General features: G+C 37.7%; 1 protein-coding gene across 1 annotated transcript in view; it reads left to right on the top strand.

The window, feature by feature from the left end:
* Positions 1-16,261, top strand: part of TDRD9 (tudor domain containing 9) — a gene marked incomplete at both ends in the record, with an annotated part of 88,891 nt that overhangs the window by 49,042 nt on the left and 23,588 nt on the right. Inside the window, 11 exons of the mRNA XM_082485781.1 lie at positions 3,639-3,693; positions 3,840-3,924; positions 4,599-4,656; positions 5,282-5,386; positions 7,883-7,980; positions 8,357-8,488; positions 9,190-9,352; positions 9,436-9,499; positions 9,979-10,042; positions 14,207-14,251; positions 15,178-15,231. Of these exons, the coding sequence (XP_082341907.1) occupies positions 3,639-3,693; positions 3,840-3,924; positions 4,599-4,656; positions 5,282-5,386; positions 7,883-7,980; positions 8,357-8,488; positions 9,190-9,352; positions 9,436-9,499; positions 9,979-10,042; positions 14,207-14,251; positions 15,178-15,231 (923 nt within the window). The remainder of the gene's footprint in view (positions 1-3,638; positions 3,694-3,839; positions 3,925-4,598; positions 4,657-5,281; positions 5,387-7,882; positions 7,981-8,356; positions 8,489-9,189; positions 9,353-9,435; positions 9,500-9,978; positions 10,043-14,206; positions 14,252-15,177; positions 15,232-16,261) is intronic.

Below are 16,261 nucleotides of genomic sequence, written 5' to 3'. Positions count from 1 at the left end.
TCCAACTCACACCATTCAGTGAGTATGTGATCCCTACCAGGACTTTCTAACTCTCTGTGGAATCTTTATGAATGTCATTTCCGTGCTGTGTTGAGCTTAGCAGTAGATATGCTAGCACTAGGACTGGAAACAGAGCACACCAGTACAAAAATATACTTGCACTTGCAGAGTAGCTTTCAGCGGAGGGTGCTTCCAGCCAGCTAAAAGGCATCAGAGCTGCATTTGAGTTACCTTCTCTGTGAAGTCAGTGGGTAGAAGGAATTACTTCATTGTGTCAATATAGGACCCATTCCAGTTTGCCATTAATGAAGTAGGGAGACCATCTCTGCCTCTGGCTTCTCATACTGGTGTTGTCTGGTGTGCTTTCAGACTTCCTCAGGCCTTCTGAGTCTTCATTTCAGGCTGAAATTACTCTTTAGCACTTTCAATTCACAAATCTTTTTTGTCTTTCACTTTGATTTTTTTTTTCTGTGCTGCTATCCCTGATGGTTTATAACCGCAACTGATAAAATGAAACTTTTTGTCTAAATACATTTGGTAGATTTGTGCAAAGCTGTGTAGATAGTGCTTTCTGAATGAGCTGGTACTCAGGTTTGTTTTTTATTGTTGTTGCTCAGTGTTTGACCTTGGCCTGTTTTATAACTGGACACTCAAGACTGATCTTGAATATAGGATTAGCAAGCATTTCTTGAAATTTTCTTCACAGATAGTCTTTAAACAGAAAAAAGGAGAAAAGGGAAGGAGAGCCCTCAGTTTACAAGAAGACAGCTGAGATAGAGATATGGGTAAAAATAATCTCCACATTAAGACACTGGTTTGAGATGCCTAGATTTTTTGAGTGCTTACAACTTCATAGCGGTTTCTACATTCCAAATAACACTCCCTTTGATGTTTCAAGCTGAGTAGGCATCAGCAGCCAGAAAGTAATGCAATGCTGAGGAGTACTGTTCAGTGATTTTTGCCCACTGTCTTTGTGCAACTCAGTGATGGGGCAGAATCTGCTTCCGTAGAGCCGCTGCAGCTGTCTTGAGTAGTAAGCCATGGTTTCCCCTTCCTTTTCTAATTGCCTGTCTCGTTCAATGCTTAATTACTTTTTTTTATGTTACTGAGTCTGATTCTTTACAGATAAATATCCTTCAGTACTCAGCTCTCCTTTGGTTCCACAGCTAGTCTGTCCCTAGGTACTAGGTGATACAAAGTACCGTGTTAAACTGTACAGTGATTTTTTTAACATAAATGCAGCCCACTGGGAACGTATTTATGCATGAAGTTTGCATAACCAATCTTAGTTCTGGCACTTTTTTTTAGTGCTTGACATGACAACGATTAATGTTTCTTGATCATATATGTTGATGTATAATTCTTTAGACTTTTTAAAGAACAAATTGGAAAAAGAGGTCAGACTGTGTTGACTGAATCATCACGGAGCTACACTTTCAAGTACATAATGTGCTTCTGCCAGACTAGCTGACAGGCTAAATGAAAGCAACAGTAGGTTGTCATCCACTTCAGGAGCTTGGAGAAGATGGGGATTGCCCAGTTTCTCTATGTTTCGTGTGCACTGGCTGATGGCAGGAATTGCATAGCTTAAAGCTTTAGGGTTTTCTTTCAAAGGGATTCTTCTGTTACTGTCCTAAGCTTTCATCTGTTCTACTTGTGTGAGTCTCTTTGTCTGTTTCGTATTTTCTTTTACACTTCTCCATACCCCACTCTCCTTATTATCCTGGTATGTTTGCCAAACAGATTTTGTTACTAGTTTCTTTTTCATTCCAAGAGCTGTCTCTCCTGGTGGCATCCTTTTATTCTGTAGGCGTCATGATCAATTCTTGTCACTTCCAGAACTGGGCAACAGATACTGCCTGCTAAGTCTATTCAGTAATTACTAAACTGATTAATAATTATTAATAATATTGGTTATGCAGAGTCTGCTTCTACCAATCATGGATCAAACTTCTTTTAATTGTTTTTAAACATAAATTGGATTCAAGCCTTGATGTCTTACTCAGATATGTAACCAGGCAGCATGACAAGTAGGAAGCAGTAGACAGCAAGATAGTTGAGCAATAGCTAGTGGGATCCAGTAGGTCTGGCAGGCTGTGTCCAAACAGACCATATCATGGTGTTCTTTTGTTTTCTCTATATCTTTAATTACATGCTCTAGTTTATGAAGAGACACATTTTTTCTGTATTATAATAATCTTTAAAAGTGATAATGTTTTTACATTTTAGTCTGCATGCTTTTCTCTATGTTGCCGAAGTTGTTTTGCTTAGAGCTTTAATTGCTTCATTATTGTGCTCATCATTAGTTTGTTGTTTGGCCAGTTACTTGCATTCTCAAGCACTCTTACTTCATTGCAGCTGTGATGTAAATTAGGTTTCTGTGCTGTCTTTTCTCTGTTCTCTTTTTTACATTCTCATTACATTGCTTTCCCCCGTAGTTAGCCTCTCCAAAAGGACATTTCTGAAACTTAAATTTCCCTGAGTGCTCCCACCACTGCCACCATTTATTTTTCCTCCTCCAATCACCTGTCTTCCCCCCAGCCCTGACATCTTTTAGCTCCCTTACCTATAGTCGCTTCCCCTCCTTTTCCAGTTTCAGTCTTTCTGACTTCAGTAGTTGACTAATCTCCCTGGTCTCCCGAGGTTTCTTTTCCCAGCCAACCTTGTATTAGGACCATGTTGGTTTCTTGTAGAACCTGTTTCTCCTTTTCTCGCCCCAGTTTCTTGCTTTCTGGCCTTTTTTCCTTGCTTACCTCAACTTGACCGCGATTTCCAGTCCATCACATATTCTTCTTTCCTCTTGTTTCCGATTTAAGTTATTCTTCTCTCTTATCATTCCTGAAATTATCTCTCTTCCTTCCTTCTCACTTATGAAGTCAAGTAACAGTCATCTAAAGAGTGCGAAAACTTTCACATCCAGGTGCTCGGATTGCATTTAGCCTCACTCAAAATTACAGTAATCCTGTATTGCAGTTACAGAATAATTGCATTTTTAATATCCAGCCAGGGAAGCCCAGTGTTGGACAGTTTTTTGAAAATGAGGCTTTTGGAATTGAAGTCTCAATAAGAAGCAAACTAGGCTTCTCAGAAAGGTTTATGCCTGTAGAGGTACTCAGGGAGTCAGCAAAAATTCTGTAGTCATAAGATTTCTTGTGGCAGACGTGAAATCCATGCCCCAGAGAATGGGCGCTGAAACTGCTAAAGGTAAGATGTCTAAGGCAGAAATTGGGGGTTTGTGTTTTTTTTTTTTTTTTTCTTTTTCCCTTGGCGCTGCTCTTGGAAAGAAGCTTGTTTTGGATGAAATGCTCAAATTTATCCTAAACCAGACATTCAACATGTGGTGAATGTTTTCAGTTGTAAGGAACTGAAACAAGGGCTAATAATTGGACACTGGCAGATGGACTTTATATCTGATACTGCCATTTTACTTCAGTAAGTGCAATATTATGCAAAATGACTCAAAAAATTGACTCAGTGTTTCAGTGACTCATTAATTACACTTACTGTTTAACTCTTCTGTTGTTTTATTATACAGTGAAAAGGAGGTAATAATGAAAGTCAGTTAAGTAGATGTGAGAATTGCTTTTAGAATTGTTAGTGATCACTAAAAAACAAACTCTTGCTTACTTTTTCTCTAGGTTTGAATGAAATAAGCTACATGCACTCATGTCTCTCAAATATGTTTAACAAAAGGTAAGTTAGACCACATTTGTTTCAGTTCAATTAAACTTGAACATGAATCCTTCAGCTGTATGAGTTCTATGTAATATGATTTAACACAGGTGTAGTTAATTTATATTCTTGCATCAGTAAATATTTCACTAATATCTTTTCTTCAGGTGGCAAGTGTACCCACTTCACTCATGTGTGACATTAGAGGAACAAAGTAATGTATTTTTGACTACAGTTCCTGGCTACAGAAAAGTAAATATTGTTGAATCATTCCTTTGTGAAACCTTTTGCTAGAGTAATAATAGCAAATGATAATGTATACAAATTAATATTAGCTGTGCTAACTCAAATCGTTTTGTGAGGGCAAAGCAGTTCTGTTTTTTCAAGATGTAAACTAATTGTCTTTCTTACCAATCTGTTGCTTTAATTGGTGTTTAGACCTCAAGAAAAATGCAGTAACAGCAAGTTATCCTTAAATTATTGTGTCACACTGGTTTTATCCTTCAGAATAGTTTGTGCATGTCTATTCTTCCATTTGCATAACAGTAGTATGCTGTGGCACTGCTTAGCAAAGTAGTCCTCTAGTAAGGGGGTCTCTCACTTGCTTTATACCGCCAGTTTTTGCTAGCATCTTGGTTTTCTTTATCACTGTTAATAGTGTGATGTTGTGTTATGACAAAAGCATAAGGAAATATTTCCATTCTTCCTCTGTATTGTCATATGCTATACTACTTTATTATGCTTTTCTGATCTTAGGACAAGAAAATACAAGTTTTCCTGTGTTGTACTGCTGCTTTTAATATGCAGAGCATAAATACATTACATTTCTATTTCTTCATAGAAAGTTGGATTTTTCATGTAGAAATATTAATGTGAGTAATTTTTTCTTTATGCATTTGTTGCTCATTTTTTGGTTCTAAACTCAGGTTATTCTGTCTACAAACATAGCTGAGAGCTCTGTAACAGTTCCTGATGTTAAGTATGGTAAGTCTTCTAAATCTTGTATTTGTGTATACACTGTACTTGTAATGTTTTCCTTACTTGTGCTAGCCTAAATCTCTGCGACATGTCACTGTTTTACAAGGCATTGCTGTTGGAGTTTAATTTTGACAGTGGTTGAATTCTTTCTTTCACAGCAGAGAGCAGTTTTAAATCTGAATATATGAACAAATAGCAGAGTTACTGTGTGGGATGTTGGTTTTAATCTTTGAGGGGGGGGATAATTTTAAATGCAGTAACAAGCAGAATCAGACCTCATGTCACAAGTAGCTTAAGCTTTGTGTTCACATTCTGACTGTATTTTGAAATAATTGCATCAGATTAAGCAAATTCTAATATAGAATGTCTAACAGCAGAAATTACTGCCTTTAAATGCTTGTCATCTGCACTAACTATTTACTATATTTATGTTAAAATCTATTTGCAGTTCTGTTAGTATTCAGAGTATCCTGGGTCTGGTTGTTTACAAATCTAGTGTTTTCTTTATTGGTTTTCAAGTAATTGAAACTTTACTTTTCTGATAAAACAAAAGCAACTTTTATTTTTTCCGCTGCCATGAGGATAAGTTATTTTGTAATAATACTAGATTATTTTTTTTTCTTAATTGCAGTGATAGATTTCTGCTTAACTAGAATTTTGGTTTGTGATGAGGAAACTAATTACCAAAGTTTGAGACTTTGCTGGGCATCTAAAACAAACTGTAATCAAAGAAAAGGTAAGATGACAGTAGATAATGGAAAGAAATTTTAGAAGCTAACCTTCATGGAGAATTTTACATTGCTTCTCATTTTATTAAAAGTAAGAAGCACAGATTATTTTTGCCATGAATGGTTTATACAAAACCATAATTCCTTACCATGTCAGGATATTAAAATGTGATTTAACAACTATGTCTGAATGTTTTATTTTGTTCAAGTATTCTTCCAGAAGAATGTTTTATATTTCATTGAAAAATATTAAAATCCATGGACCATGAGGTTTCTTTGTTGTTTAATAGTCAATTTTTTTATTATGGGCCATTTTTAAAAAGGGGAGATAGGTACTGCTAGGTATTTATTAACTAATTGTGAGTTTCAGCAGTAAAAGAAACTTTCATGTCTGTTTGTCACTCTTAAATCAGTTGAAGTGTCCACAGCAGTGTCTTTACTGTAGACCAGTGTTCGTAGCACAAAGTTAAATAAGATTTCATATCAGCTCTTGTAGTAAGACAGTACTCTTAATTATCAAAATCTTTCAGTTTCGGTCAAAAAGAGTACTAAATAAATTAATAACAGTGACATCTTTAGATAAAATATATCCTCATTTTAAATATTATGAGGACTTCACAATTACAGCTTGTGGTGGGTTGACCCTGGCTGGACACCAGATGCCCACCAAGCCACTCTGTCCGTCTCCCTCCTCAGTTGGACAGGTGGAGAAAAATTATGGTGAAAGGCTTGTGGGTTGAGATAAGGACAGAGATCACCCAGCAATTACTGTCATAGGCAAAACAGATTTGACTTGGGGAAATTTATTTTAATTTATTTCAAATCAGAGTAGGATAATGAGAAATAAAAAAAAAAAAATCTTAAAACACCTTTCCCCCATGCCTCTCTTCTTCCTGGGCTCAACTTCACTGACGATTTCTCTACCTCCTGCCCCCAAGCAGCACAGGGGGACAGGGAATGGAGGTTCATCACACATTTTCTCTGCTGCTGCTTCTTCCTCATGCTCTTCCCTTGCTCCACTCTGGGGACCCTCCTATGGGAGACAGTCCTCCACAAACTTCTCCAACGTGAGTCCTTCCCATGGACTGCAGTTATTCACAAACTGCTCTGGTGTGAGTGCCTTCCATGGCATCACAGGTCCTGCCAGCAAACCTGCTCCAGAGTAGGCTTCTCTCTCTCCACGGGTTCACAGGTCCTGCCAGGAGTCTGGTCAAGTGCAGGCTTCCCATGGGGTCACAGCCTCTGTCAGGCATCCTCTTGCTTTGGCAAGGGGTCCTGCACGGGCTTGCAGGTGGATGGTTATCTGCTCTGATGTAGACCTCCATGGGCTGCAGGGGGACAGCCTGTCTCACTGTGGTCTTCACCACGGGCTGCAGGGGAATCTCTGCTCTGGTGCCTAGAGCACCTCTTCCACCTCCTGATTCACTGACCTTGGTGTCTGCAGGGTCATTCCTCTCACATATTCTCACTCTTTTCTGGCTGCTGTTGTCCAGGAGTTTTTTCCCCTTCTTAAATAAGTTATCCCAGAGGCGCTGCCACTGTCACTGGTGGGCTCAGCCTTGGCCAGCAGTGGGTCTGTCTTTGAGCCAGCTGGCATTGGCTCTGTCTGACATAGGGGAAGCTTCTAGCAGCGTCTCACAGAAGCCACCCCTCTACCCCTCCCTCCAACCCCCCTCCACTACCGAAACCTTGCCATGCAAACCCAATACACAGCTTTATTTCCTTTTGGTTCTGGGTCAGTGTAGGTTATGACAATCAGCCAATATACAACCAGTAGAAGCAGCATTTTGTATAGCAGACTCGGACTTGTTATGCATGAGACTTAAAAATATGGCCTAATTCTCCAGTGGAGTATCCCACTGAGTGGAATACCCTTTAGTTTGTTGAAGTGAATGGTGTTTGGATTTGTGAAGATAGACTTTCTAAAGTTTTGCTGTTCGTCATGGTATCTTAAAAATTGTTTGTATATAAGATTTTTGCTAGCTATAGAATCAAATAGGAAATCCGAGTATGCTTGTTCTGTAAAGAAATACAAACGCGAAGCATATTTACTCTGCGTATAGAATCTTCAGTTTGGAGATATGCTAAATCTTGCATCGATATATTTATCTATATTAAATTTAGATTTGGTAGAACGGGCCTTTTCCTGGTTTTGAGGAAGTGTATTCTAGCACAGGATTTGTCATCTTTTCAACTGAGAAAGAGGGATGCTGATTTGAGGGCAGTTACGTGAATAAGATATTTGAGTGAAATACTTAAGTAACTCCCTTGTTAGTTACTGCTGCTATGAAAGCAAAATTATTTAGTCTGATCCTTATGTAAGAAAGGATAGAGAGAATGTCTCCACTGGGCTTGTCTGCTGCAAGAGAGCAAAATAGTGGTTAGCCTGCAGCATCAGCTGTCACGTGCTGCTTGGCTGCCCAGAAAGTTTGTAAGTGGATGAGGTTTGAACAGCTTGAAACTTGGGCAGTTTACAAATTGGTGATTTGCTCTTTTATGTGAAGGTCGTGCTGGACGTGTTTCCAAAGGATATTGTTATAGGCTTGTACACAAGGACTTCTGGACAGACTTTATTCCGGAGAAGTCAGTACCTGAAATACTGGTAAGACTTTTGGGGAATACTAAGAATTTTTTTTTATTGTCTGTGGTCATAGCAGAGGCAATAAAAAGAAGTTTTGCTTTACTTCTCCTGAAGACAGTGTGCGATTTAAATAGTTACTGATAATGGTAACACTGAATAGAATTCAAGTTGATAAATAATTGAAAAAGACCATTCCACATATTGTTCTTCATAGATGGAAATGCACTATAGCAGTAAAATGGATGTGGATTAGAAATAAGCAATCTATTCAAAAGAAAAATATCCTTAATTACACAAAATTAATTTCAGGTTTTACTAAATTGTAAACTTTAACTTATTTCTCATATAAAACACTTCCCATGGGGGGAAGGTAACAATAACATTGTCTTCCCTTCAGCGTTGTCCATTGGGAACTACAGTCTTAAAAATAAAAAAGCTTGATATGGGGGCACCAAAAGACTTGCTGGCAACAGCTCTTTCTCCACCCAGTGTAGGTGACATTGAACGTACCATACTTCAGCTGAAAGAGGTAGGCAATTTTTTAATGTTGTTAAAATCAAGGTAGTAAAAATGTACTGTAGAAGTGGTATTCTTGGTATTTAAGGTAGTAGTAGCCTTAGTTGGAACCTGAAATAGGAAATTTGTCTAGAGAGTGTTTTCTCATATTTGACTGTTGTTTTGTTACTGTCCTTTTGAGCATAGCTTCTGCAGTTACTTCATTAAGACAGGTTTCTAATTTCATCAGGGAGTAACGATACTGTCTGTGAACTAGCATGTGTGGTGAGAAAGAATAGGAAAAGAGTAAAAGAACTTGAACTGTAACTGAAATTGTTTTTTAATAAGTAGCAAAATCACACTCTTACACCTTATGATGTACGGGGGTCAGGCTGAAGATCCCCTTCTGACCTGTACAAGGAAATTGGTAATTTTGCTTTTCAATTATAAAGATGATATGGGGTAGAATTTTCCTTGCTTTAAGCTTTTTCTTTTCCAAAGTGCATAAGAAATTATATGTGTGTCATTTTTAGCTTGCATTTATATTCAGTATATGCAATAGAGGCTTTGGTTTCAAAATACTAGGGTTTTTAAAATTAAGAACTTCAACATAATTACAGTTTTGATACTAATTGATATTGCTTTGAGATAATTGTTTGCTTCTTGTCTTTTCTTACAAACTGGTCTTATTTACTTCGCCAACTTTTGCAAGTGAATAAATTTTAATTTCTCTAGCTGGGAGCACTTACAACTTGTGTGCAAACAGAAGAAAATCTACATGATGGTGAGCTGACTTTCTTGGGAAAGGTATTGGCACAGTTACCAGTGGATCTGCATCTTGGAAAATTGATAGTCCTTGGACATGTCTTTGGGTGCTTAGAAGAATGCCTTATTATAGGTAACTGAAAGAAGAACATGTGAGAACACTTCTCTAAAAACAAGCAATTTGCAGGTTTTCATTTTGATTTGTTTTTGTTGTAGCTGCAGCACTCTCTTTGCGGAATTTTTTTGCAGTGCCTTTCAAACAGCATGTCGATGGATACAGGTATTACCCTATATGTTTTACCACTTCCTGACTATGTTTGGGAGCAGAGGGCTAAGTTGACCACTAAAGATAATTTTTCATGTCATGAGTCTAATTTTCTTTCAAAGTGCCAAGCAGTGCAAAAGGAAGCTTTTCCAGGGCAGCTGAGATACTGAAATCTATTTCTATGTGAACTAATTAGTATCACAGAGCTAACTTATTTCTGAGTAGAAGACAGGCTTTGACTTTGATATGAACATGTGGCAGCATCTATTAAAATGTTTTTTTTAAATAATAAAAAAAATAATCCTTGCTATCCTGCCCGCACAGTTTACCTTCAGCAAGGAGATGTGAATAAGAACAAATAATTACAATAAATGCATTGACTTTGTTTATTAAAGTCCTGGAAGGTGTTAATAGTGTAGCATTCTGAGCTGTATAATACATTCAATATTTGGAAAAAAAAAAATGTTCAGAATTCTTTTTGTTTGTATTGCCAGGAACAAACTGTTTTTTGCTGGGAATAGTAAGAGTGACTGTATTGCAGTTGTGAATGCATTTAAGGTAAGTCTTCTTTCTGGCTTATCTCCCAGTGAAATCTGATAGACTTAGATGGAGCTTCTCACCTCTGTAGGATCAGTTGTTAAAACCTTCACATTACTCCTGTCTACTTAGTGATACTTTTTGAAGGCTGTGTCCTACTGTATAACACCACTAGTTCTGATGAGTTAATTTTTACCACTGTGAAGGAGCCGCACAACTTTGCATCAAAGTAAGGTGGCAAGAAATGAGTAAAAATGGCTTGCAAGGTTCAGTTTCTGAGTATATCCCCTACCTTTCAGTCTCTTATGGCTTTTGAGGTATTCATTCTACTAAGTAGATGGAAAACAGCATGCAGGGTGGAGGAAGAGTGTGAGAGCATGCTGCTTATCTTAGTCTTCTGCTTGCTAGATGTAGGAGCAGGTTTTGAACAAGATGGGAACCAGAGGCTCAGGTTCTCTTGACCCCCTGTGATCCTTTCAATATAAAGGAGCTGTTTTACATGGGGAGGCAGATTCTTTCCAATCCAGGAAGGTTTACCTGAGTCATTCCAGCTACTATAAAATTGATGTTTCATTGCCTCCAACAGAACAAATGGTGGCTAACCGGTAAGCAGAATGAAGTTTCTGGAATTAATAACTTGAGGTGCTGAACAAGTTTCTAGTGTAGCGTATCTGCTGCCTGTGTGCTACTAAGGATTCCACTGCAGCTGTTAGAAATCTTGTTATGAGATTGAAGTCTTCTGAACTGTAATACTTACTGGTACTGTGCCTTCTCATGCTTCTCTTGAAGGTCTGTTTGGTTTATTTTCTTGTGTCTTAATGCTTTGCCTACATCTTTGCTGCTTCAGGACTTCTTTCCATCTGTCTCTGAGTCTTTTTAGGAGGCAATAGTGAAAGCCCTGTCACAGACAGCAAGAAATTTGTATTTGCTCCAGAGCAGACCTGTGTCTTCCAAACTGCGGATACCCAGAACATACAGCCTTCAATGCTTCAGGACAGTCTTTGATCACACTGAGTTCTGCTTCCTAATAAACCAAAATTTTTTAGGAAAATATCATTTTTGAGGGGCAATTTGCAAATTTGCATCAACTTTGGGGGTGTTTAAATGCCGTTGAATTAAAATATGCTTTTTTTAAAGAATCAATGCAATAAAGCATTTATTAATTTATCTAGCTTGTCTCCTGTAATTAGCACAATTAGCAGTAATTAGGATAAAATTCCCCTAGGAAAGAATATATTCTAGTTTTTCCAGTGTTCCTTGTTTGTTCTACAGTGAAAATCTTATCTTTCACCAGATAATAGTTGTGTGGACAATGTCCCATTTAAGCTCAATAAGAACAGATTTACCCAGAGACTTTTTGTTGTTGCAAATACTGATTGATAAAAAAGCACACTGAACTTTAGTGGTGTGAACTTGCTTCATTCTGCTAGCTAAGAAGTTACACTGCAAATGATAGCAAGTTCCTCTTTCCTCTTATCTGTACTGTTTTGCTTCAGGTCAGCTTATTATCTGTGTAGGCTTGCTGTGTTTGTAAATGAATGTTAGTATCAGCTTAAAGCAGGACTGAGTGTTTTGTTTCAGGCTGTGAATATTAATAACCTGATGACTCTCCATCTTTTCCAAAATTACCATAGCATTCCCGCTAAAGTGCTTTTGTGTAGGCAATCCACTGATGATCACAGGAAATCCTAGTTTATCATAAATCCACTTCAGTCAGGGCTGAAAAATGTACAGCTTTTCTGTGGCGTTTATTTCTCTATTGTAATAACCAAAAATAAAATGCCAGAGATGTGGTGATGTTGGTAGCTCCCTTTTAACCAGGAGCGGTTTGGGCTGGTAAATTCTAGCACAGAATGAGTTTGGTGTCCTTTTTCCAGACTTCGTAGCTTTGACTTTGTACTATTTTATTCTGTCCAAGTGTGATTTTTCTGTACGCCGGGCTGTTCAGTAGCGCAGTACCATGGACAGAGGTCGACCCCGGCAGCTATAAGCGGCACTGGTAGAGCATAGGAAACACCTCTGCTAGAGAAAATTGCTATTCAGAATCCAGCATTTTCCATTATGGGTGGTCTGACATGTTCTGTAAGATTCTGGGAATTCAAAATCTTCAGCTGCAGATTTAGTTTATTCCATTTTGTGTACATTGGCTTTTTTACTTTGGTGAAAACTGTCTTCTTTTTCTGTGCTCTGGTGTCAGAATTTTATGACGCACACGTGGGCACATATGCCACATGTACCCACTAATCCTGGGGCTCAAGCATCATCTTTTCTGAATTCCCCTTGTTGCATACTAAATTTCCCTCGTGTCCTGTTAATCTGAAGGTGTTACTTGTGTAAACCAGTATGTTTTCCTGGAGAATAAACAGAAACATTCAGAAAGAGCTTCCGGTGCAGTATCTCTGTGTGAGTGATGTGAAGGCTTTGTTTTGAATGGCTGAGTATCAGAAAAGAACAGGGGAAGAACTTGTTTTCAAACACCTGGCTTCAGATTAGATTTCTTCCAGCATAGGCTGAAGTTCTGCGAATCATTAGTATGTCTTTTTTTAACCCCTCATTCATGCAAAGGGTTCAGTGAATTAGAAAAAGTCAGAATTTTTGGTAGCAGAAATAGGAGAATCCAGGGAAGTAAAGGCTAATCAGCCTGGTTTAAGTGATAGGATTTTAAAAAGAAAGGGTTTGTAAAAGAAAAAATAATGTCAAATAAGTGGAGTTTATTTTTCTGATGTTTTATAAGGATCGGGTATGGAAGTGGTGGTGTCAAAAGTGTTATTTAAAGTCAGTACATCAGCCAGCCTCAATCAAGGTAGAGAAATGTAGTCTGGCTATTCAACTATGCTAATAGTTGGTGTCCATAGTAAGCTGGAAAATTTACTATGAGGTAGCTTGCTGTCAAATTAGAAGAAATGGATTCTTCTGTCATAGGCATCTGTCATAGATTTGCTGCCTAATAATGAAATTATTTTCATTAAGAACCTGGATATGTTAATTTATCTTCCAGCCCTGTTTTCTGGGAGGCATCCACATCAGAATTGTCTGAATCAGTCAGTTCACTTACTTTTGTCCCAAAGCAAGGAGAAAAGAAAGGCTCTGAAAGTAGCCTGCTTTGTTACAGCATCAAATCAAAGCATACGAGTTGTTCTATTTATTCATGAATGTTTGCATGTGCTGTAATACTCAATCCATCTCCTCTCAGAAGATTAGGTGGATAGCCTGTTGTGTGTTACCAAGTGGCTATTGTACTTCTCCCACCACAAATCAGGACTTACTCCTTTTAAGCCTTGTAATATAACATGCTCGGTCTGCTTTTGGAATGTGCAAAGATCCAGAATCTCTAAGCTATGTCCAGAAATTCAGTGACCTAAATGCTATGTTTCCATTTTAGTTTCAGGAGCTGATGTCAAGTTTGAGGCAGTATATGTAATTATAATTCATCCAATAGTGCTTAAACTCCTTTTCAGTCTGTAGATGTGGCGTTGCATGCCATAACCTTGTAGCTGACTTGAAGGCAGAGTAGTTGTCTTCCAGTAGCAGTTCTTGTTCTTCAGCTTTTTGTGGTACAAAATTTGTAACCCTGCCATGCTTTCAGCCTTCCAGTAATGCGTTCCTAGAATTCCAGTTTGCAGCCACACTACTTTGTGTGCTCACATACAAGCAAAGGAAGACCCAGAGTTCTTGCCCACCCTCAACAAAATAGAGTAAGACTATCCATAAGAATGAGAAGTGTTTATATCTGCTTAGGAACCAACCAGGCAAGCATCATATTAGACTAGAATCATAAGATAATTAAGGCTGGAAAGGACCTCAGGAGGTCTGTAGTCCAGTCTCCTGCTTAGAGCAGGTTCAGCCATGAGTTCGTTCAAGGTTACTCAGGGTTTTATAGATAAGATCCTCAAAAACCTAATGTAAGTTGGCCCTGCTGTGTGGGATGTTGGAACAACAGACCTAAAGAATCCTCCTCTAACCTAAATTACTGTGATTCAGATTTCCTTATACCTTTTTGTGCTTAAATATTTGTAGCCTGTGTTAGCCCAAGGGCATCTCTGTTTTTTAAATCGGTGTTAAAAAATTATCTTCAGTATAGGTGTGGAAAAAACTTTATAGTTTTAAATGTCACATTAATATTTGTAGCAACTATTACTAAAACACTACAGTTTGTGCCTGAACACTACACCACTTCTTTCTTAGGCATGGCAGGCCTGCAAAGAAAAAGGGGAGCTGAGACATCCCAAGGTTAGTTAAACTTTAGTTCTTCTTTTGTATTCAAGGTTGGTGACTTCAGTGCTGGAGTATTTTATATTCTTAGTAAGGAATTTTTGCAACCAATGCTCCTTTATAATAATTACAATTTTTTCTAAGTAATTAAAAGCATAGGCTGTGAGAGCACATGAGTCTTTGAATCCAGTGCTGAGTATTTGAAGGTAATCTCATATGTAGTCCCTTTCACAGATGGATCAACAGTGGCCAGAGGGTTTGAAATCCAAGCTGAAAAGGGAAATTGAAAGAAATATTTTTAATATACATAAGTTTCTCTTTTTTAAAGAAACACACACATCTATGTTCCCCCTCAAAACCCTGAAAGATGGAAGATCTTTATGTGCATCAGTCACAAAACCCAGTAGTATGCACACGATAACTGCCTCCAGTCTTTATTTTGTGTGTATAATATAAAACCTTTTTTTATTTCTCTGCTTCTTTCAGAGCATAATATGCTTTATGAACACCAGTGCATAACATACAGTGAGTTATAATGAGTAGCCAAGATGGCCAGAATCCGTCTGATAAAGTTATGCATCCAGACAAAGAAGTCCTGTTTTTTGGAAGAAGTCTCCATCTTAAAATAGATCTTGTAGTAGCAACACAGAGGAGTTGGACTTGTGGGTTTATATGAAAAATGTAGATGACCCACAGGTATACTGGTGGTAACCAAAGTATAGTTTATTAGTCAAATATATAATTTTCTTATATTTTCATACATGTCATAATACTCAATTGATATGGATGCAAAGAAAGCTATGGAATGAGATCAAATTCTTCCATTGCTGTATATAACTATTATTTGTGTCTACACAGAACAATATGAGAGAAAGCTTACTGGCAGTAGAAGAAACAAGTTTCTAAAAATTTTTGCATTTTCATTTTTCCACTTTCTTTTCCAGGAAGAGCTTGAGTGGGGTCGATCAAATGGTATTCATATCAAGAAGGTCAAAGAGGTAAGATGAAATAGAGAATCATTTTTATAAGCAGAAGAACTTAACTTACCATGTTTTCTACAAATGTTAAGATCTCGGATAAGCCTACTGTATTATTATGTATCTATCAATATATATATATGTATATTTTCTTCAAATAAATGGTGAAATTTTAGCTTTTTGTTTGCGGGAGGAGAGATGGTACTATTTAAAGTAGGGAGAACATCAGGACTGCAAGTACAATTTAAAACAGATCAGACAGAAGCTTTAATAAGCTATGACCATAGGGAGCAAACATTTGGGCAGCTTTTCCCCCTCTGCTCCTCTCTTCTCTCAAGTGGTTGCAGAGACCTCATTTATATATGGTTGCAAAGAAAGGACAGAGGTGAGGAAAATCATTGTAATGTTAACAAAGCCAGGTGTGCATTCTCGTGAATAATAGACTTCAGATAATAATTCATATGTTAATAAGGCCAAGTACCCATGCCTGGGAGGGATGGACTCTAAGTAGATTTTTAATTGCCACAATTGACACTATGGAGAGATGGCTCTTGGTGGAGTCTGTAGGAGTGGCACATCCAGTATTACCTTAGCTCAGAAGTGGGGGTTGGAAACAGTCAGACTGCTAGCTTGTGAAAGGAGTTTTCCTTTTGTTAGGATAAACAAAGTGGTGTTAAATTAGTAACTGTTTAACATATTTGTAACTTTTTTTTTTTTAAGAGACCTCCAGTATTTTTGCTAACTCTACAGGTCCCTCAGATACACTGGTTGTGGTGTGGCTGCTGTTTGTTATTACATAACTTTTGTCTTATAGTTAGGACAATTTTAAGCAAATACAGTTATATAATGAGAACTGGAGTTGAAAATTTGTGGGGTTTTGTTGCTAACTTTACTGCAGCAATGGAAAAAAAAAAAAGCATCATCACAAAGGGCTTCAAGCTTAATGTGATATTTTGAGAGGGGGAAATAAGTCAAACTCCTGAACAACTACAAAGGACAGAGCATGGTCTTGCCCATTATTCCAGTGGGTCATACCTTTGGTGTCTTCAGT

The sequence above is a fragment of the Vanellus vanellus genome (assembly GCF_965231255.1).
Source record: "Vanellus vanellus genome assembly, chromosome: 6".
Taxonomy (NCBI): domain Eukaryota; kingdom Metazoa; phylum Chordata; class Aves; order Charadriiformes; family Charadriidae; genus Vanellus; species Vanellus vanellus.
Note: the sequence above shows the minus strand (reverse complement) of the source record. Positions and strands in the feature narration are given on the sequence as shown.